The sequence below is a fragment of the Periophthalmus magnuspinnatus genome, chromosome 4 (assembly GCF_009829125.3).
Source record: "Periophthalmus magnuspinnatus isolate fPerMag1 chromosome 4, fPerMag1.2.pri, whole genome shotgun sequence".
Taxonomy (NCBI): Eukaryota; Metazoa; Chordata; class Actinopteri; order Gobiiformes; family Gobiidae; genus Periophthalmus; species Periophthalmus magnuspinnatus.
The window spans coordinates 1,122,929-1,146,658 of NC_047129.1; the positions used below are offsets into that span (position 1 = coordinate 1,122,929).

At 37.7% G+C, this 23,730-nt stretch overlaps 1 protein-coding gene across 1 annotated transcript in view; it reads right to left on the reverse strand.

Moving 5' to 3' along the window:
- Positions 1-2,833: 2,833 nt before the first annotated feature.
- atp10a (ATPase phospholipid transporting 10A) overlaps positions 2,834-23,730 on the reverse strand; it is a 41,473-nt gene continuing 20,576 nt past the window's right edge. The window contains exons 11-21 of the mRNA XM_033965063.2: positions 20,939-21,042; positions 19,665-19,791; positions 19,040-19,224; positions 17,284-17,605; positions 11,252-11,328; positions 8,955-9,080; positions 8,422-8,622; positions 7,087-7,167; positions 6,898-7,002; positions 5,482-5,669; positions 2,834-5,194 (exon numbers count right to left, since the gene is read on the reverse strand). Of these exons, the coding sequence (XP_033820954.1) occupies positions 4,690-5,194; positions 5,482-5,669; positions 6,898-7,002; positions 7,087-7,167; positions 8,422-8,622; positions 8,955-9,080; positions 11,252-11,328; positions 17,284-17,605; positions 19,040-19,224; positions 19,665-19,791; positions 20,939-21,042 (2,021 nt within the window). The 3' untranslated portion in view covers positions 2,834-4,689. The remainder of the gene's footprint in view (positions 5,195-5,481; positions 5,670-6,897; positions 7,003-7,086; positions 7,168-8,421; positions 8,623-8,954; positions 9,081-11,251; positions 11,329-17,283; positions 17,606-19,039; positions 19,225-19,664; positions 19,792-20,938; positions 21,043-23,730) is intronic.

Consider the following 23,730-nt stretch of genomic DNA (forward strand, 5'->3'; position numbering starts at 1 on the left):
TTTTCATAAAATCTCCAAAGACCATATTGGGGAGGTGGAGATCACCTTTATTGTACTGACTGAGAGCAGGTGGGGCATAGAAATGTAAGCTAGTTTGCACAATGGAACCGAACTTTGCGGCAGATGCAGAAAAAAACAGCTGATCAATGCACTGTGGGGTAGAGGAGTCATCATTATCTGTGGGTGATGAGGAAAGGCTTTTGGAAATTGGGTGACCGTGTTGTTTCGTGAAAGTCCCACATGCGTCTCCCCACAGGATAGAAGCCAATAACATTAGATATGAGAAACTGTATTAACAAAAGGCATTTTACAACTTGTGCAATGCTGTGTTTTTGTGAACAATATCCTACTGCCATTAACCTCCTGAGACCTGGCGTCCTCATATGTGGACAACACATTTTGGGTTGTCTAGGCCACAATGCAAATTTTTAGAAGAAGAATAACAGCATACAAGAACAACAACAATGCAAATATATTATATATATTCAGTTTTTTGTTGTTGAATGTTTAGAATATTTTATTTTAATTTTTTAAAATTTTTCTTCCTGCTCCTGTCAGCAGCTCTTCACACGAGACACATTGTTCCAAGAGACACAATTGTTGTTTCTCATTTTGTTTTTACATTCAGGACAAATGTTGCTGTTTTCAGGGTCTTAATAAATAGGTTTTGCAAATCATTGTTCAAATGTTTTATCAAAATGATGAAAAGTCCACATATGAGGACATTTGATTTACATATTTTTTTCTCAGAAACTGCATGATGTAAAAAGATAATTCTTTGTATTTAGACTCATCTGGTTCCAGTCAGCCCAAATAACAAAGACAAATTAATTAAGTATCTCATGCAAGAGCTCAGGTCTCAGGAAAGTAAAGAAGGACTTTGTTGAAGATATTGTTGTACAAGAATTTTTTACTATTGCAAATTATAACTAACTTCAATCCATCCATTTTCTTCCGCTTATCCGGGGCACTGGGCAGCAGTCTAAGCAGGGACTCCCAGACTTCCCTCACCCCGGACACGTCCTCCAGCTCCTCTGGTGGGACCCCAAGGCGTTCCCAGGCCAGCCGAGAGACATAGTCCCTCCAGCGTATCCTGAGTCTTCCCCGGGGCCTCCTCCTGATGGGACATGCCCAGAACACCTCCCTAGGCAGCGGCTCTACTCCGAGCTCCTCCCATGTGGCCGAGCTTCTCACCCTATCTCTAAGGGAGCGCCTAGCCTATCTGCGATCTTGTCCTTTCGGTCATTACTCAGAGCTCATGACCTTAAGTGAGGGCAGGAACGTAGATTGACCGGTAAATCCAGAGCTTTGCCTTTCGACTCTGCTTCTTATTCACCACAACAGTTTGATACAACAATTGCATCACATCAGACGCTGCATCGATCCGCATGTCAATCTCCCGCTCCATCCTTCCCTCACATGTGAACAAGACCCTGAGATACATGGACTCTTTCACTTGAGGCAGACTCTCCACCCACCCGGAGAGGGCAAACCACCTTTTTTCATTGCCTTGGATTTGGAGGAGCCCATTTTTATCCCAGCTGCCTTCAAACACGACTCCTGCTCCGGTTATACTGGGGCCGGTTCACTAACCTTATTTTCCATTTAACCCTGGTCTGGGCACCTTTTCTGTAAGTAAATTGTCCCTCTGCCCTAAGTTGTCTAAGTCTAAACTTTAAAACAAATGAATCATCACCCATGTAATTGTATTTTCCTTACATTTTACTCCCACATCTGTATACAAGGGCCCGCTTTGCTCCCCATGTCCTCCCTCCCCCCTCTTCAGCGGTGACAGGCCACACACTGCACGGGACCACAGAGCATCCATCTTCCCCACTCACCCCTGCTCTCACACGGACTGGAGCAGCTGGAGGAGCCTATAGCAGAACAGAACACGAGGGATCTGTCAGAAAGCCCTTTGTTTTGTGACGTCTTTTTACAAATCGAGTGAAAACAAATGACCGTTTCTACCCAGGGCCATATTTGTAAGGCCTGTCTGCTCCTGTCACGGGGTGTATCCTATAGGCACGTCACAACGAGAACTAGGGAAGGTGACTTTTCCTGCTGGTGTAGCGCTGATGTGGAAGAGTGTGGAGTGAGGGAGACCAAAGTGTTTCCTAGAATAAGGTACAGGGGCCATTAGTGATATTTTTAGTCAGCAGAAGAAAATCAGCTATACATTTATTTAAGTAACTTAAAGTAACTTGGGGGAGTTTTCAGACTGCGTACTTTTACTACTACTTAAGTAATATTTAGGCTAGTTTGAAGTAACAGTACTTTGAGTAAAGGGTTTGGTTACTCTTCCCACAGTGAGTCTACATTTGACGTTTTATGTTGACAGTTTAAAATTATTTCAGCGTTTGGATTTCTTGCACAGCTCCTTCAGATTTTATTTTTCTCACTTTTTTGGTCTGAGTGTTTCCCATCCAGGCACAATTGGATTTCATTTTTGTCGTACCTTTTTCCAGATCACTCCAGATCAAACCAGATAAAGGTTTGGATTGTTGCTAAGCATTATTTTCTGGTCTAGTCATTTCTAGTCTTTATACATTCTTAATTGTGTTTTTAAGAGATATTTGTAAGAGATATTTGTGAGAGCTGCTACTTCACACCTTTGGTAACCCAAGAACAGCCAACCCAAGTTTGAGATTTTGGAAAAAGCTTACGTAAGAACAACAAAAGGATTAAATTTCACATTCTACTTGTCACTTAAATATCTGAATGTAACTGCTGGCTACAAGTTAACTACATCAATCACACGATAATCACAAATACTTGAGCGGCAAACAAAGTGGGATCTTGCACAGAAAAATGTAGCAAAAACTTTATTTTACTCTGTTCAGCCAAAGTACAACAAACGTGAGAATTTTGAAATTACAAAAAAATGAAATATCTGATCTTTGGTCCGTCATCATTTTTACATAACTCAACTTTATTAGCTTTAAGAAACAACATCCATACAAAAAAGGTAGAGTTCATGCTGTGAATCTCACAAAGAAATTTCAGGAATGCAGCTGCGAGGAGACAAAAGTGCAGGGTTAAAAGCAGAGAAAAGACTAAAAAAACAAAATAAACAACAGAGATAAGCACCTGGTGTGAACAGTCAGCAGGCACTTAGCCGCAGCACGTTAGCCTCATAAATATATCAAACTGTACAGCACTGAACCAGAACAAACTTTTCCAGTGTTAAGGCACAAACTGTTGCTTAAAACAATAACTGTTCTTTGGTAAAATGTCCTGCAATAACATATTAAAGGTGCGGCTGTGTTTACAGTTTAAACTAAACACTGTTAGCATTTTTGAGCACTTGATGCTACACCAGCAACTCTCTGATGTTGAGTTAAACTTTTTAAAGTGCAAATGTTCATTTTACAGTCTGTAAAAAGATTTCCAGCTGAACACCAGTACAAAAAAGTCAAAAGCACATCTAAGAATGAGGACATGATAAATTGTGACAAATTATAACAAATTGTAATAAACTGTATTCTGTATTAAGTAGAACTTATTTTCACCATTAGGAATTTGGAAAAAACTTGGAATTTGGAGAAGCTGGAGGACTTTAGAGAGAGAAGTCCTAATACTTCTTATGAAGACAAGGCCTTTGTGTTATTACAACTAAATCATTTGGTATTTTGTCAATAACATGACATACATTCCCAATTTTGAGCTTATATCCAACTAGAAACATAGTAATAAGAATCTTGTAAAGTACTAGTACTAGTACATTTATTAGCTTATCCTGTTCCAACAAGAATGACAGGTGATAATGTAAAATCTGTCAAATGCAACTGGCAGAAAATATTTTTTTAAGAGAACCTTCAAGAGAGCTACACTGGGATAAATATGCAACAGTAGCTCTTTTTTGCAAAGACTGAAACTGGCCAGCACTTTTAAAAACACATGCACACACATGGAGTAAGCATAATTTCTGATATAAAGATGATATCTCCGTGTAAATGCCATTATTTAGTTTAAACAATGATTCAGTGGAATGTATTTTAGAAAAACGATCAACATTTCTTCAATAAAAAATTAACAGAGATCAATGTTTGCTGCCTTTGGTTGAGATACACCAGTTATTCCTTTGGACTTCAAAAACAAAAATTCCAGGCCACAAACAGGGCTGTGGTACCAAAAAACTAAAACTAAATACTGAGATGAAAGCAGAGTAAAACCTTTGACATTCTCTCCAAAATATATATTTTAAATCCAAAATATAAAGTACCTATTCGTATATAAAAAAATCTCCTTGAAATATACAATAAAATTAGATAAAACTATTGTGCAAATTAGAGTTGGCGTTTAAAGGGATGCTTGGTATTTTTGAGGTAGAGCTCTATAGGGCATTGTGGATAGATTACATAGACTGTCATAGATTAACACAGTCATGTACTGGTAAGCCTGCTGGTCTAGATACAAAACACTGCGATATCACTCCAAAAAGCTCATAGATGAGTTCAAGCTTCTACTTAAATTTTGTACTAATATATTTACTAAAATAGTACTTTACTTCCTTGTTTTAAAGGGTGTATGACATTGCAAGAAACGCAATTATATAAAATCCCAATAATACCTATTCTGGTGGGTATACTTTCCAACAATCTCCCAGCAGTACTAGTTTTTTCCATCCTGAAGTAACCCATACAACCCTACATTAAAACCTCAAATCTCCCTTTAAACTTTAGCCTGTCACAAGGCCACATGGATTTTGTGCTCTGTCCGGTTTTGCAGTGCCTCCTCTGGGCTCCTCTTGTATCGGACACAGGAAGGCCCATGCTCCGGGGGCAGCTCCACACAGTCTATATTGGGGAGCACATGGGACACCTCAGCGCTCCTAACTAGGCCCCCTGAACTTTGGGTTGAAATATTGAGCTGTCCTCCAGGAAGATCTTTGGTGTAAGGTAAAGTGTCGCCTTCTGTGTTAACTAAAGAGTACACGTCTTTGCATGTCTCCTTGTCTCTTCCAGCATCCTCTTTTTGGTAGAGTTGAGCTACAGTGTTTTTGCCCACACCGTCTTTTGGGAGGGACTTGTTGGTGGACAGGAAGTGAGGTTGTGGGCTGAGCTGTGACCCTGCAGCGACCCCGCTAAGGCTGAGGATGTTCTGGCGGGTTTCGGAGGGGAGTTTGTCCAGCTGTCTTCCTACTTGCACCACGCTCGGAAAGAGAGTGCCTTGACACGCCCTGTAGAAATATCTGGAAGCAAAACATTGACAATGTTTAAAGCCAAGGACAAACATGAAAGGCATTTGGATGCAATAACACCAGGAATGCAAGAGAAAAAAAAAGTATAAGTGTTTGATTGAAAGTTGATACAAAGGTAAGGTTCAAGGTCTGTCTTTATCTATCCAAGCACCGCAGTAAACTATAATTGTAGCTCAACCTAAAACGTTTACTTATCACTTACTTTTACCAAAGGATATGGAATATGTGTGTCTTCCATAATGTTGAGATAGAGATAGTGTACAAGTACATGTCCGTACCGGGGAAGTAGTGCAGAGCAGGGGGTGATGACACAGAGGAAGTAGAATTGGGGGTCCTGCAGCAACCTCTGGATGGTCCAGTATGGGTTGGAGGGCGAGTAACAGGTGGGACAGGACGCATTATAGCACAGAGCCACAGTGAAGAACAAGGCTATGCTGAAGCAGATGGATGACCAGTTCATCCAGGTCTAAAAGTACAGGACAGGACCAGAGCAGTTTAAAATATCTGACTTCTTATTTCTATTTTTACTGGAAAAATTATGTCCCTATAAGACTTGTAGACCTATAACACTTGCAGATTTTCAAAATGAAAAAGGTTTTATGTGTCTTATAAACATATATCTTTTGAATGTTGAATGTTTATGAAAGGGCATTGGTCATCTTCTTCAGTATAAACAGCTCTTGTCCAAGTAAGTACTTAATCATTATCAAGCAATCAAGCATATTTATTTACATTTATACCTATCATTAGTATCCAAAGTTATGTCCAAACACATCATTACACAGCTGAGTCCAAGAAAATATTCTGAAGTTGCCAAAAAACCCCAAAAAAAACCATTCGGAACTTCAAAATATTTCACTCAAAAATGTAATTCTCTGTACATGATGTGTAGTAACAGTTTTTTTTTTATTTGATGAATACATAAATAATCTAAATCTTAGTATTCCCAACACCATCTTTAAGAAAGAACTTTTGAAAAGCTGTGTTGCACAAAGTTCAATGCAAATAATGTAACTGACTTCTCTACATGACTTATACAAGTGCATTGTGTCTCCCATACCAGCTTGTACTATTATGTGCTAATGTGTGTAACAAACCCACTCTCATGTTCCGCTGTTTGTGTGATAGGCATCTGACAGAAAACAGTTGGAGGAGTATTGTAGCGTTTGACACACACATGCACACATAATTAATTACCTCCTTGCAGCCACACACCAAGCTGCCAACAATTGACTTTCCTTTTTTTTTGTTTTTTTTACAGATCACGCTTTATGTTGGAGAATGGGCTACTTGCCATATTTAGATACAGTTGAATCAATGTAACTGTGAATAGCCTATAGTGTGTTAAGAAATAAAAAGGAGCATTATTCTTGTTATTCAAAAGCTGTCAAGCCTGAGAATTAAATATATTAGTTAGAAAAATGTGGAGTATTTTGGGTGTGTATGCTGCAGTAAGTTTTAGAGAGGATTAATTATAAACTGTGTGCCTAAATATTTGCCTTTACTTAAAAAAAAACTGTGCTAACAAGATGAAGCTAGACTTAAGTGTAATTAAGGGTTCCAATTCAAACATGGAAGTTTAGAGGGAGTAACACGTCTTTGTAATTTATTATTTAACAACTTGCGATATTTTCCTCTTATGTATTTTCTTTTCAAACTTTCTTTCTTAAATATACACAAACAGCTCTCCTTACCCAGGTTTTGGTCTCGATGCCCAAGTGCAACAAAATCGTGAAAAGGGCAATGGTAGTGATGGGAGTTCCCCATGTAAACAGGTCAACTTCTGAGTCAGAATAAGCCTGAGGGATACAGGGGGGACAGCAGGTGAATCAGATATTGCATCAAACGGAAGAGGAAGTAGAGAAAGAAGAAAGCAGCCTTACAAAATAGGGTATGAAGAAGCACACCAAGCTTTGGTAGAAGGCATCGATCATATTCATCCAGAACATGTATGGCTTGTACTCCTGCAAAAACAAAAGATACAGATGAAGAAATATAGTAGTGAGTAGTGTGGAAAATACGGGTTTAATAAGTTAAAACATTTACTTAGCCTTTAAATAATTGTTTTAATTCCGGTTTTGAAATTTGGAAGTAGCAGTGATTAAACAGAAGCATTATTAAAGTGTTAATCCAGCTAGTTGTTTTAAGATTACAATATTACTAATTGAAAGAAAAAGAAAAATCTGTTTTACAAGATCCAATATCATAATACAAATTTAAAGATTTGTGACTCATAAAAGGCCACTAGGCCTTTATCATTGCAACCTATCGACATGCACAGTCGGCTAAACCTCCAGCTAGGTACCCCTTATTCTGAAACAAACTCAAAATGCAGAAAGAAAATGCAATGAAGAGGAACAGGATATATTTTCCTGTGGAGAAAATAAAATATAACATCACTTGCAAAAGGTCTATTAATGCTTCTTCAGATTTGAATTTTTAATACACCATTGTTTTCCCGATCTTTTTCACAGTACATTATATAATTTGATTTGTACACCTTGCAGCTAAGACAATGCAATTGACAGTGGATTTAATCTTGAGCTTGTTGTGAAAGTGACAAAAGAACTAAAGTGTAATAAAAATATTTGCTGACTATAGCAGCTGCATGTATTGAATTTGCACGTTAGACTCTGGTGGCTATAAAGGTAGTATATGGCTTATTTCTTTTTACAAATAAAGTAGGAGGGAGAAACAGCAGGATCAATTTTTGGGGGTAGAGAGGACAAGATGTATATTTAGCAAAAAATATCCCACGCAAAGGTTGATTTATTTTGGCTTGTAGATTTTGAAAAACTGGAGTTGTGCTTCACGCAGGGAATAAAAAGCTGAGATACCACAGCAAATTAGATTTGGAAAGACAAACTTAAAGGGTGACTTTGGGAAGCAACACTCATAAGATCAATATGTGATTCAATATATGGGCTACTCAATGTAAAGTTTGGTTTGAGCTACCGTACATCTACAACTGCAGCAAACTATGTAAAATAGACTTGGCCATAGAAAAATATATATTATTATTATTGATATTTTGGGGGTATTAATAACAATAAATGATCTCAATAAGCAAAAATAACCACAATACATAAACATGTCAATGCTTTACTGTTATTTTATGTATTGAAATGTCGATCTGTAGTAAATAATGCACCATTACTTTGCACATTGACAGCACAAATCTATATTTTAAGATCCCTTATTCATGCATGTTGCGTCACCTCTGAGTTCTGTCCATTTTTGTAAAGCTGAGGAAGCCTCTGCAGTGTCTCGGCCGACACGTTTTTGTCCAGGGTACCGGTGATGAGTTGTGGAAACGCGGAGAACATGAGGTTAAAGAAGATTAGATACCACTGGTCGATCATGGCGGACCCCGAGAAACCGCAGTAAAACTGATACCAGAAAATGAGGGCCACAAACATCTGCAAAACAACAGATAAAACACAATGATTCATAAAGGAAGGAACAGGGAGATACACAAGGATGATCATTTTAAAGTGACATTCAGTAGAGGCTATGTGGGTGAGTATAAGGTTATTGGGTGTCAAATGAGGTGTTTAATTGAGAGGGAGAGCAAGAGAAAGACACAAAGGGAGGAGGGGGGGCATTGCTTTGTGATTCATTTTTGTATGACTCATGACGTAAGATTTTCAACTTTAAAGGCAATTTTTAAACATAATAATAATAATAATAATACATTTTATGGTGAAGATAAGCAACTAATGGAGAGCTTGCCAAGTAAAAAAAGTCTTACAGCGTTCTTGTAGAAGAAGTAGAGGATCATGTTTGCTAGCCTGGAGTAACACCAATGTCCATGAACCAACAGCAGCTTCTGGAGGTAACTGAACCGTGGCAGCGCAAAGTCACTCGCCATCACCGCCTAAAACAGAAACAACAAACCTCATAGACTAATGCATTAGGGTTGGACAAATTCAAGCTACATCAATGTTGACGACTGAAAGAGCAGGTGATATTTTTCTGATAATTTGAAATGGATTGTAGATTTACTAGCCAAAAGTTCAAAATTAAGAAATATTTATATGCTAATCTCCAACCACAACATCAGAGCAATACATTTAGTCCTCTGTTATTCTGTGTACGTCAATCGGCAACCAGTTATTAACAAATATGAACTTGAAAAGAGCTTTTATTAATTCCCTTGCTTTTGCTACCTTGTGGGATTCATTATCATCCACCAACAGAGAGGAAAAGTGACTATAAAATGGCCAGCTATATCATAACTATGACACATTTATCTCTTTTTATTTGAGTTAATGCTCAGAAAACTGCATGTGGTTTAAACCTGGTTTAGACGTCATTTAAGACCAGAATAAATCCTTCACTACAAATAAATGGTACTTTGGGAAGTAAACACTTTTGGATATGAAACTTGGTGTGAAACACTAGATACACAGTGACAGGAGTACCGGTAGTGGTGCCTTGTTCAATAGACCAAAATCACTCAATCATAATTTACTGCTGGTCTCAAAAACCTGCACCTCAGCACACTACAGAAACAATGTTCACTGTTTCATTAAGGACAAATTTGATTAACAATGATTATGATAATGCTTTAGTCAAGTTAGAGTCAGGAAACACGGTTGTAACAGATGTGTTTCACTGCAGTCAGCCAGTCAAGACTCCCCTGGATAATAATTAGGGATCTCTATCATCAGTATGCATTAAGACCAACATAATGTAAGAGGGCTCAGGAGAGATGAGGAGAGGAAGATTACCCTGTATATTGACTTGACATTTCATAAATACAATTTTTAAATGAATGTTTTTGGGAAATGTCCATATCCCAAGCTCTTGGGATATGGAACCTTAGACCTTAGATGCTGGTAAGGTGGACACGTTGCTAGACCTTTATATTGAGGTTATACTTTAAACATGAGTCACACATTTTTAACACATCAAGGAACATGTACATTTGAATAGGGACTGAAATATGAATTTCTCAACTAATGCTTGAACATATGCGTCCACAAGGTCTAAACTACGGGGTTAGCAAATCTGATTAAATGCTAGCAGGTATGGGATAAAGACATTTGCCCAAATATTGTGGCCATTCAAACTGATTAAGCTTCCAACTCTCGCTGAAGTTTACAATCATGCACAGACAAATATCCATCACCACTTTGCATTTATCTTTGCTCAGGCCCAAAACTTACACCAGCCACTATGAGAAGGCAGAAGGTGATGAGATGAGGTAAAGTCCAGAGCATCTATAAAGTGCATACTGCTGTATGGAACAGTGGACATACGCCTGACTCAGCAGCTCCAAGCAGCACATTTAGAAGATGTGTGGGATAGCAGCCTCATAATCAAAGTCCATTAAATCAAATATTGAGTTCAAATGCCAATGTCTTCTGCCATTTCATAAAAGTTAATAGTGACGGCTTGCTTATAGGCTATGTAATAAATAATTAGTATTTCACTTCATGTCTGTGTAGACTATTTCACTTCATAATAAAATCATGATTATGTAAACACATTAAACCAACACATCAAGTTCCCGTTCATTTATTCATATACATTTTTGTTTAGTTTAAAATTTGTTGGTTTAGTTAAAAAAAGACAAAAAAGTCACATAAAAAGTAGAGATAGACCAATGTTTTTTTTTTTGTTGTTTTTTTTTTATGGATGATGCCGATACCGTTTATAATCTAGAGCAATTGATGACCTGATATTTTTTTGGCTGATATATTGGGCGAGTTTTAATAATTTTTCCCAAATGATGAAATTTGTATTTACATACATATCCACAACCTCCATAATAGAGCAGTGCAGTCATAATTTGTACTCTATGTATTTCATGCTTATTCTTTAGGCACATCTTTTAGATACAAAATATCGGCCTGTGCTCTAGATTTAAGGCCGATAACCGATATGCTAAAAAGTGGAAATTCTATCTCTGTAATAAAAAAGCTACACACTAAATGCTGTCTGTCTTCTCAATACATTCTGATCTTCCATAACATGAGGTAATATGTTCCAGTTGTATTGCTGATGTTTAACTATCCCTTTTCTCCATTTGTACTACTTTACCTGCATGCCCTCTTGTCCTGAAATGCCCACTCCCACATCTGCCACTTGGATCATGCTCACATCATTGGCTCCGTCACCTGGAAAACATTTGACAAAGGAAAACTGTCACAAAGCAGAAGATTTTTTGAGCATCAAAAAGTTATGTATAAAGTTTTCAATAGTTCAAAAATGTGTACTGCATTTACTCGCATTAATTCCTCCGGCTTAAATGTTGCTTTGATAGACCCAGGGTAGATGTAGAGAAGATTGAATTGGCACGATAGAGTCACTAAATGTGACCCAATCCGATATTTTTAAAATGCCTTGATGAGCTGCAGATCAAGGCATTTTAAAAATATCCGATTGGGTCACATTTAGTACAGTATCTGGATTGGATTTGGAGATCCGTAACAAAAGACACTGTATAATTACAGATTACCACATAATCATCACATTACAGAATCTGACAACATTCAAAATGCTAATTCTACTTTGTGTATTTACAAAGACCATCTTTTGCCAGTCTGTTTCTTCAGCTGCTCCATTAGCGTTTTTGTTTGAGCTCTTGTTAGCCTCCAGTAGGCTTTGTTGTCTGTGGATAGTTTGTGCCACCACAGGAGGGGCAGCGGCGAGGAGCTGGTGGGCAGAGGAGGACTTTGTTGTTGTCACGACTTTGAAACGCTCGGCTGAATGTGAGATGTAGGTGGTGATAAGAGCTCAAGAGGTGACGGGATTGCAACATTAGGACTCAAATGTATTCAGGTAATGTTACTGTAGAACTGCATTTTCAATAAAGGCCAATGAACAAAGGAGTTATAATGGGGAGTATGTGGCGATTGCAGCTTAATGTACCATTGTAAATGTTTAAAGGCTAGACTGTAGCTCAGCAGGTAGCCTTGTGAAGCAAAACGTAGCAGTACACAATGTGGATCATTATGGTTTCAAAACCAAGCACCAGAGTGGCCATTTAGCCTCTAAATAGTAACATTTTTTTTTTTTTTTCTCCCTATTCATCTCATCTGGCCTCTGGGGCTCTTTGCCTGAATATATTCACTATCCCTCCTCTTTATTTTTCAAAACAACTGTATTAACAATTTGATCTTATTAAAATAACATGCTTGCATGCCGATTTGCAACTAAGAAAATCATGAAGTAGGCCAGTGTTAGGAAGCAGGCAATTAAACAAATGTAACAATTCAGCAAAACATTAATTAGTTCAATTCAAACAACTAACTGGTCTCACCGCTACAGGATGAAAAATGGCTTAATATTCTGTTAATTGTTATATAATTGTTGTGCAATTATTTTCAAATGACTAAATGACCGTCTTAAAAGCACACAAGCTTGTTATGGCTCTTGTCTCCATAATAATGCTTACTACGCCCATCTCCAGTGGCTCTTACAGTGATGCTGAATGTGGTTACAGATGAATTGTTGCCTAATATGTCCACAGTGCTGATATGATGTACCCACAGAGACATGAAATTAGAAGCTGCAGCATGTATTTCCTCGACATTACTGCCAACAAAGCAATGACAGAAAATTGCTTAGTGGGCAAAATCCTGGCCCCTCCTGAGCGCAGCGCCAACAAATAAACAGTAAACAGGGAAAGACAAGCATAGGTCACCTCCAAATCCTATAGACATTTGTTAGGGGAAAGGGTAATTACGAATACAGCCCTAAAATAACCCCATCTGACTTTTTGTCCTAAAGGTGTAGGTTGATGAACGAGTATTGAGTTTCCTCAAACATTTCAAAGTCAAAATGTATTGACACCAACAGGGAAAGGAAAGGGCTACTAATTTAGCAAGTTCATGTACTTTGGGAGCTCAGGGCATCTGTCACTCTCACATACGCTCATCTCTTGATGAGAGGTTGGAAAGGTGGACAACAATTTGTGTTTATTGCACCGCTCCTTCAGATATGATTTTGTTTTTCTCACTTTGTTGTTCATCCTTTGAAGAAAAATGTAATTCTGTCAACTGGACAACCATTTTTTAGAGTGTTTTGCTGCTCATCCAAGTCACTTCTTCAGTTCTGGTCAGATTGCTGCTGGACACTGTCTAATATCTGTCTGAAGGAAAGAGACAACTACACTGAAACTAACATCAATTACAAATTACAATTTCTGTTTGCTGGCTAGGTCTACTGGACTGTACTAATGGGTGCTTTCATGCCTATTAGCATATTGGCTCGCCCTATTGTTTACCTTGTTTAGATTTAGGTCTGAGGATGGAGTTGTAAATAAATAAATGTGATCCTGACTTAAAGATTTATATTGAGTAATCAAAACTTTTACTCAAGTGAGAGTACTGTTACTTTAATAAAAATATTAGTTAGGTAGGAGCAAAAGTATTTTACAAGAAAAGTAGTCTGAAAAGTACAATTTCTTAAAAAAACAAAAAAACAAAACTCAAGTAGATGTAACTGAGTACTAACCACTTGTATTCTTGACAGACTGACTGCTTCGTCAAAATGTTGTAGTAGCGAGTGTATAATTGTAGTCAGGGTGGCACTGTATATCCCAATCAAATTGAAGCTTTCAAAGTCAAAACATATTGACACCGCTGCAGGGGTGACAGACAAGGCCCACCTTTATGACACTGAATGCTTGGAGGAAAATTCATCTTTGAAATGTTATGCCCTGATGCACAGAGGGGAGGCTGCTAATTATATGAACACAATTTGACATCAGCCCAGTTCCTGACAATAAAATTATCACTTGTCCTGGCTTTTGTGTGACTAAATATGTATTTTATCTTATACATGTGTCAGAACTTGAGAAGTCATTGGAAAACATTTGAGTGAAAATGAACAGAACCTCATCAGATTAAAAAATATATGCATATGGTAGATTGGTCCAACAGTACTATCATAATCTAGTATAGGTTATAAATCAAACTGAAAAAATGTGCTCAAAACTAGCAAACTGGAAATGTGGATTTCTGCCATATCAGGAAGTGTAACATTGTTAATCAGAGGTGAGAGAAGTTTGCCCTAAATAATACAGGGATGTTTAAGAGGAGATGTCTTTTGCATTAAAAATCAAGCAAAGCAGTGCTTAGCAGGAAGCACAATTATTCAGAAAGAGCTCCAGTTGCTCCTGGTTTCAAGAAAAACAACACAAGGATCTGGCTCGCCTGGCTAATGACTCCAAGGTTAGGGAGATTTTTATTTCAGCTTTAATTAAGTTAATTTAGTGCATAGTTCTGTTAGATCAGCGTATTTCAGCTGAGTAGAGGCACAAACCTCCAAAATCCAATTAGCAATCACCAAATTAGCAAAAACAGCATACAGTATGCTACCATTGTGCCTGTCAGATGCTATAATTTATCACAAGATTTCAAGAATTCATACTGGGATAAAACCAGTGATCAGCATTTTTACAGAAAATGCATGTACCACATGAATAAAATCTACACAAACCTCTGTCAATATTTAGATGTGTCTACATGTTTAGAGCCTTAAATATTTTGATGTTATTTTTAAAGCCAATTTTTACACTTTGTCAAAATGATTTTATCTCCACAGTTCATGTCTGTAAACTGTGGCTGAAGCGTGTTTGGATTTGTCTTGACACTGTGACATCGTACAACCTGGTACTCGCCTCAAGCTTATCTTGAATATTAATATATCAAGTTTTTATTTACATTTGTGGAGATTGTAATGAAGACATTACTCTGCTTCTTTGAATGTCTATTAGTTGTTAGTAACTAGTAGCGATAAATAGAGATTTGAGAAAGTAGTAGGTAGTAGTAGAAAGTTTGTAGTAATCATAATATCTGTGTAATCCCTCAGTCGTCCAGGTCCATAGCAAAAGAAAATTAAATTCTGTCAACGTCAACTGGACAAAAGTTTTACAGTTAAGTGACAAAGATGTTTTGGAGCTCATCCAAGCAGCTTCTACAGTTATGGTCAGGTTTCTAGTAGGACACTGCCTCATATCGAACATACCTATTTGTTTACAGTTTCACTTTGTTCACTAGGTCTATTGGAACTACAGCGTAAGATCATTGGGGACAGTTCACACTTAGTGTAGGTCAATATAACTAGCTAGCAAACAGAAACTATATACAAATAGGCATTTTTCAGTGTAGTTAGCTCCTTACTTCAGACAGATAAAAGGCAGTGTCTCACCAGCTCTTGACCAGAACTAAAGAAGCCACTTTGATGAGTGGCAAAAGGTCTTCACTCTAAAATTTTTGTCCAGTTGACAGAATTGATTTTTTGTTGTAGTAACCATAACAGTAATGTACACCGCATTGTGGTTAAGTGTCATAAAAGTAAATGTGTTTGATTTCCAGTGAAACTCATGGTATTGTGTCTGAGGGCTCTTTGGGTCAGTGAAATCCATCTCAGACACTTGAGCCAATTAGTTTGCCAAGTAAGTCCAATTAAAGGAAAAACTACTTAAGACAGACGTTCCACATTATTAAGCAGACCACTATTTTCAAGCAAAATGAGAGAGAAAAAGGATCTCTCTAGTGCCGAAAAGTGTGAAATAGGTGAATACCTTGGACAAGATATGAAAATTTCATACTAAAAGGCGATTAAATCTGTCAACTGGACAAAAAGTTGTAGGAGTGAAGATGTTTTGCTGATCATCCAAGCCGCTTCTTCAGTTCTTAGATATTTCCCAAAAACTAAGCGTGATCATTGTACTATTAAGAGATTTGTAGCTGATTCAGAGCACACACGGATTGTGCAGACAAAGGCACAGTGAGGAAGGTTTCTGCCAGATAAAAACATCGGATTATGAGAGCAGCTGTTAAATGCCATTACAAAGCAGCAAACAGGTATTTGAAGCTGCTGGTGCCTCTGGAGTCCTACGAACATCATGGTGTAGGATCCTCCAGAGGCTTGCAGTTATGCCTAAGCCTTCCCTTGGGCCACCCTTCACCAAAGCTCACAAGCAGAAATGGCTCCAGTGGGCCCAGAAAATTAGTCTTCATGTCCAGTTGACATGAAGACAAATTTTCAAACAGTCTTGTTCACTGATGAGTGCTGTGCAACCCTGGATGGTCCAAACGGATGGAGTGGTAGAAAGAGTGGTGGACGACCACCATGTCCCAACAAGGCTGTGACGTCGGCAATAAGGTGGCGGAGTCTGGTTGGCCCCTTTAGAGTCCCTGAAGATGTGAAAATGACCTCTGTAAAGTATGTGGAGTTTCTGACTGACCACGTTCTTCCATGGTACAAAAAGAAAAACTGTGCTTTCCGTAGCAAAATCATCTTCATGCATGACAATGCACCACCTCATGCTGCAAGGAATACCTCTGCATCATTGGCTGCTTTGGGCATAAAAGAAGAGAAAACCTGACCTCAACCCTATTGAGAACCTTTGGAGCATCCTCAAGCCAAAGATCTATGAGGGCGGGAGGCAGTTCACATCCAAACAGCAGCTCGGGAGGCTATTCTGACGTCTGCAAAGAAATTCAAGCAGAAACTCTCCACAAACTCACAAGTTCAATGGATGTGACATTTGTAAAGTCTCTGTCAAATAAGGGTCCTATGTTAAAATGTAACTTGGCCTGTAAAGATGTTTTGATTGAAATAGTTTTTGTGTTCAGTAATATGCTAATGCATGCATGTTCTCTACAACAATAACATGGATTGAAACTCTGTTGTGCATAATCATTTGGAACAGTATTTTAAGCTCTTATTTTTGAAAAAATACAGTTATCATTGGATGTTTGTTCAATAACAAGGTTGATGACTTGAAAATTATGATCTGGAAAAATCAGAGAAAAATATCATTTGCATAATAATTTAAAACGCAGTGTAATAGCATTGCAAGACTAATTGTATGTAATTGTATAAAAATATAGTATTATAGTATTCATAGAATTGGCAACGAAGCAGTGGCATTTGGATGTAAAAAACAGAAATGAACCATACTTCACAACCAAGCCAATAAGGTCAAGTATGGTTTGTACAAATACCAGTAATTTCAACAGTAGTAGTAGTTCTTTAGGCATAAAGTAGTAATTGCAAAGATAAAGTAGTAGTAAAAGAAAGGAACCCCTTCTTCAAGTACAGGTACTGTTACTCACCAATGGCCAGTGTCATGACCTTGAGCTTGTTGCGCACCAGTTTGACGACCATACTCTTTTGGAGAGGCGTGGACCTACAGCACAGCACCGACCGGCAGCTCCGAGCCACAGCCAGAAACTTATCCTCCAGAGTGCGGTCCAGGGCATAGGCAAGGGTCCGCCCGTCTATTACCAAACCCAGTCTATGTACAAGCAGTGAGGAGTACAGATCACTGTCCGCCATGTTGGAAAGGTAAGCTTTAGGAGCTTGGTCTGAGGAGGAGCAGAGGAATTTGGCCTGGATGTAATGTAGGCTCTCGTCTAGCAGCAGAGCACAAGCCTCCTGGTGCAGAGACAAGGAAAGATGCAGTTAAAAACACAAAAAAAACACAATTTACAGCTCACAATACTTCACAATCAATTTGAAGTATTGTGCATGGTTTGTAGTATACTAAGTAGTTAGTTAGTTAGTTTGTTACTTAGCATTGGAGATTTGCGTGCCTTTTAAGAAGCTTTTTTAAATGCATCTTCATTTAGAAAAACAAATGATTAATTAGCTGTTTCAAATGAACATTTTAAGTTGAATGTTTTTTTGAATGTTCACACCAGATAGGGACTATACAATGCTGAATTGCAGTTGTTCAATACAAAAGCAAAAATGTAAATTTCTACATTTAGTCAAACAGTGCAGAAAATAAATAAATACAAATACAAATAAACCAAAAAGATTATGACCATGGAATAATATTTCAGGCTCTATACAAATTGTATAAAACCATATTAGATGGACCAACTTAAGAATAATTACACTAGTTGGTTTTGTAAAATAGTTTCTAAATTGCACATTAGGTGATACCGCAATGCATTTTGCAACCCCTGATTCAGAGGCAGGCAGCGATGGACCGAGGGAAGAAGATTGGAGTTCAATGCACTGCACTGCACCTGCAGCATCTGGCAAACAGCTGCTGCACCAGACCAGAACTAAATATTATACTCCACCTACACCAGCGTTCAGTAAAAAATCTAAAATCTAAAATGTCTAAGATGATCCAAATTACTTCGGCAACTATTTTTCGGAAGTCCAAATAGTGGTTAATACTTGGCTAAAGTCATTTGAGATGAGGCTAAGCAATGCATTATATAAATAAATATACAATTTTCATCAAAAAATGATTGAAATGAAAACTTATTATACATTTCACAAAAACTTAAGGTTTGCATGAAAAGCAGCCTTTAATATGAATTCGACCGTATATGGAACAACATATTATATTCTCTATGGATAAAAAAAATATGCAAGGTACAATGAATAATTAGCCATTGTAAAAATGTATGTTGTCTGTCCATAAAAAAACCCCAAAACATTTTAAGGCACAATTAAATAGGCAACTCTGTTGTACAAACTTTTTTAGATAAGTTTAGAGCTGGAATTTCAGGGAAATAAAAGTGCTGATATTGTGGAAATGGCAAATGTCAAGCTGGACATGTTTTGTTTTTTGATTAACTTTTGGTAAAAAATTTTAAAGATAGAATATTGCAATTAGTCTAATGTGCCCCATAGTTAAAAGTTAATATTAAATTGGGCCACAGACAAGTAATACCTGCACAGTTACAAAGTAAACTGCTCAGAAAGAGAAACAGATTTATCAAGTCATTTTGACAAACTATGCTTGCCTCTAAAGCCTGCTACTCTATATTCATTCATACATATATTATAGTGCACAAATTCATTCTCATCGTCCATAAAACAAACTCATTTAAATGTTGTGAGGGTCACCTGGGAGTCAGCATTCAGAGTGAGGAGCTCTTCTTCTGGGTCCAGCAGTTTACAGGCATATGCAATATTGACCGCTGTCTCCTGTTTGTCCCCTGTGAGCACCCATATCTGTAATCCCGCCCTCCTCAGGGACGCAATGGTCTCTGGGACGCCATCCTGAAGGCGGTCCTCGATCCCGGTTGCTCCTGAGAGTCAAAAAGCACAACTGTGAAAACTCAACCATAGCCTATGACCTTTAATTTCAACATATTTGTACTTGACACATATACTTGGGGCATAACAAATATAGGATAGTAAACAACAAAATCTTAATGTTCAAAGTTAAAAACACATTTGATTTGTTATGTATATTTGGAGAGGCTCTTTAGGCAAAAGAATACAGTGTGAAATGGAGTGAAGAGTGGGGCATTCGGAAGTCTGACAAGGCCTGGATAAGTTGATGTCCAGAGAAGCAATTGGTAAAAAAAATCTTAAAAATAGCAAGCATTAGCAACTAGCATAATCTAAATAGCACAATTTACCATTTAAATATATATTTTGGTCTTATATTATCAATAATGTGGAAGCAGACGTCAAGACAGTTGTAGCTTTAGGATGTTGTAAGTATTTTAAAAGTAACCATTACCCAGCAGGTGAAGGTTGGTCTCTAGCCTCAGCGCTGACTCAAACAGCAGCTCCTCTCGCCCCTGGATGGCCGTCTCTGCCTGAAGGTGGCGCTGCAGCCAACATGCATACTCCTCCTTTGACAGAACCTGGTGTGTGAAAAATATATATTGCCACCTTACATTTCTTAATATATACAATATATACAATATATAATATATAAATTAAGATTGTTTAAATTTTTTGTTTAGTTGTTTAGTTTTCCTCAGTCATTACTTTACCACTGAATTATCACCATTATCCCAAGACTTTTTCAATAAACAACTTGATTTCATGCTATGGTGTGCATGTAAAAACTGTAGAAATCTTTGTAAGAAGGAAGACTTTCATGTTATTGCAATGGATTTATATTTTTGTTCAAATTATAATTATGGGAACTAATTTCATTATCTGCACCGCATAATATTTATAATGCAGCTCCACTCTGTAGCATACAGTGATCCATTGGACAAAGTGAGAGGCTGAGAGAGTGTTTAGCTTTGGTGACAGGCTTAGCAGTTAACACTAGCATGGATATAATGAGGCGGCTGCAAGGACATAAATTAGCAGTGTTTGAGAGTGGCACAGATTGGAGCTGAGTCACCGAAAACGTGTGGAACAGTCGGCCATGATGGTACAGACACATCCTCAACCATCTCCTCTGCACCAGATCTATAGAGCCCTTCATGTTTGTAAACAATATGACTGCTCGATAGGAGGGTGCCACAAGTGAAAACGTCAAAATGTGTGTGACATAGTAGATACTAGCCACCAAATACTGTCAGCTAATAGGACAGCCAACTCAACCTAATTAAAACAAACATTAGCCAATTTGTTACACTTTAGCCGTTTTAGGCAGTGTAGAAAGTAACACAAATTATCAACATATTTATAAGCTATGGGTACTGTGTGTCTGAATGGTTAAAGATAGCAGTAGAAGTGTATAAATAGTAAAAAAAATAATAATTATGCAACATATAACATTTGCATATAAAAAGGTGAGGGCTAAGTAGGATGGATTGTAATTTTATCATGCTATTTTTTTAAGCTTGGTAGGGATGTGTTTTAGAAAACAGGCAGATCACAATAGTTTATCAATATTTGGTTAAATTCCACCCATCAGTCACTACCAAATATGTTAATTTTGACAAATGGACCTTGCAGTCCAGTATAGGTGCCATTTTTCATTTTTCAGTTTGATCAACAGTATCCACTGGTTTATCTAAAAGCATCTCACTCAATGTTTTAAACTTGTACCTTTTTAGCAATGCATAGTGTTCTCAGGCCATCTGCAGCGTACTGATTTAGGTAGTTCTGAGTCCTGTAGAGGATCTTTTTCTGACGTTTGCCTTTGGAGTTTCCTTGAAAAGATAAAAACAGATTAGAAAGAGATTAACTATCTTTATTTTGCAGGATATTTCAGTTTTAGCGTCACCAGATTGCAAAAGACGAGCTCCAAGAATCACAAGAATTGGGCCATCTGTTCTCACACTAAATTTACCATGTGGCTCTATATTTTACATAACTCGCCGAGATACATGAACTTTTAACTAAAAATAAAAAAATACATTTTTATATGACCTTTAAGATACCAAAAGTAACCATTTGAAGGATGTCTGGTTTTACACCTCCTTTCAGCATTTCTTGGGGATTTTAACATGTTCTTGGCATGAGGACGCAACAGATTTATAGCTATCTTGACAGAAGCACCAGCCAACACTCAGATTGCCAGTCATGTAATCTTGCTAATAACATAACAGCTTGGACAGAAAGCAATCCAATGCACTGCCACTGCTGCCACACAAAATCATTTACAGAGAAAATGGAAATGAATGCAAAACTGTCAATCATCTCAACCCGTTCTTCAACCAAATGTTTAAGAATGCAAATGGTATTTCATAAGGGGCTATTTTCAGACTGTACTGACTTAATTAAATACAGACATGGATCCAGTAGACAAGGAAAATCATAATCATTGTTTTAGTCAAGTTTAGGTTAGTTTTTTGCAGTCCTATTGACAATTGGGTCCAATCTTGTAATGTCATGGGAATTATCTTTGTTGGTGGTTATTATGCCTACACAGAATGTACTGCAAACAATTATTGTCACAAGATTTTACCGCAGTTAGCAACATTATTATTTATTGTCCCATCCCTAGCCCTAATCTAAAGTTTAGACTTTGTTCAGTACTATGTGGCTCTGTTTTCAGTTGGCTTCTTTCTAAAAAAGTGTGTTCATGCAAGATTTTGGGTAAGTCTCCATCCCAAAACCATTTCAAACAGCTGTAGTTTTAGTCATAACTAGCTGATTCTAACAAGTGTTCATTCAGAGCTGGGTAAGTGTGAGCACAGCTGTTTATTTTTCCTCCAAAATAGTCAACGAAGGAAGGCATTTACACAGCAATGAAAAAATAAAGAGTAGTAATGTAGCCACATATCCAGGATTAAAATTGAGGATGCCATTTAAATAAGAATGAAATATGTAATATTCAAATCTCAGCAAGATACCTTTAATGCATTAATCCTATATATAACTTTTCTCACCCCAGTGGGTGGTAATCTACTTCTGTAGACACACCAGCCTTGGGCAGACTGACTGAAGCATGGCTGTCAATCTAGGCCTACAGCACTTCCAACCACCTCCAATCAGTTACCCTAACATATATTACTCTCAATCCCTGGGCCTTAAAAGTTACATGTGCTCTACAGTCTTTAACTTCTAAGACTCATGGCTCTTTGGTCTGGTGCATGTCTCTGTTATTAGAGCAGCACCAAACAACTCCCTGTCTGTGTGAATGGAGCCAATATAAAGGCCTGTTCATGACCAATGTGCTCAAAGTGGCTGCTGCATTTGACCAATGGACTCACACATTAGTGACTTACAGAGGAGACTTGTGTGAGAGAAAAACTCAATGCCGGGCCACACTGAACACATGGTGAAGGAAAAAGTGTGAGAGTACAAGAGGAGGAAAAAGCAGAGAAGAATGCAGCATTTGAAAATCCATTAAGCAGAGCACCTTAAACTTGAAGTACAACAAAGACCTACTATATCTAGGACTATATTTGTGGTCATGCTTAATATGAGGTCCACTGCCCAGACATGAATATAAGGTGGGATTCTGAGATCAGGGTCAGGATCAGGCCACACTTCTGTGATTGGTTAAATCCCCCTGTCATTCAATCATAACATGACTGAGGCTGGATATTAGAGGGAGTGAATGGAAAAAGTAGAAGACAATACATCACAATGTAACAAGAAAGCTCTCAAAGTAGGCAGATCTGTCATAGGCTCAGTCAGATAATCACAAGTAAAGTTTATACCACCCAAAGGTAAGGCAATGACTGCAATGAATCATATCGTAAATTGGTACAAAAATGAAAACAAATCAGGAGAGATGAACATAATTTGCTTCACTGTGGAGTCATTTAGACCAACGCCTCATGAGGTACCTCTAATAAACAGACAGGGGGCACTAACAAGGCATTTCAATAAAACACACAGCAAGACAACAGCTGTTTAACCCAATAAGTCTAAATTAACTTCCATATAGAGGTTAATATGAGGGACAGGTAGATAGGTTAATGTTTGTAAATGACATAAGGCTATATGTGCATTTGTAGTTCCATAAATTGAACTGGGAAATTCCTCTTGTTTATTCATAAAATTAAATAAGATAAAATAAAGACTACATGGTAAATGCCTATTCCTGTAGTAGGTTATGGTGGATCACTTGACTGCTATGGCATGAATTATGGCAGAGGCCGACCACATAACCAAGGGAAATCCTACAACCTCATCACCGTTATCCTTTAGTTGCTTCATGCTAACCACATTCTTAATCATCAGATATTAAACATATTGCTACTTATGAAAGGCATGGACCACAAATCATATCATATTTATGCAGTTTATCCACACAACCCTCACGTTCATAATGTAAAATAACTGCTTTGCCCATTTCATCTACGACATCAGAAATACTGCGCAAAAATCATATTTTTTTTTGTCACAAGACAAGCCATGTTTTGTCAGAAAAGCTTGACTTCGTG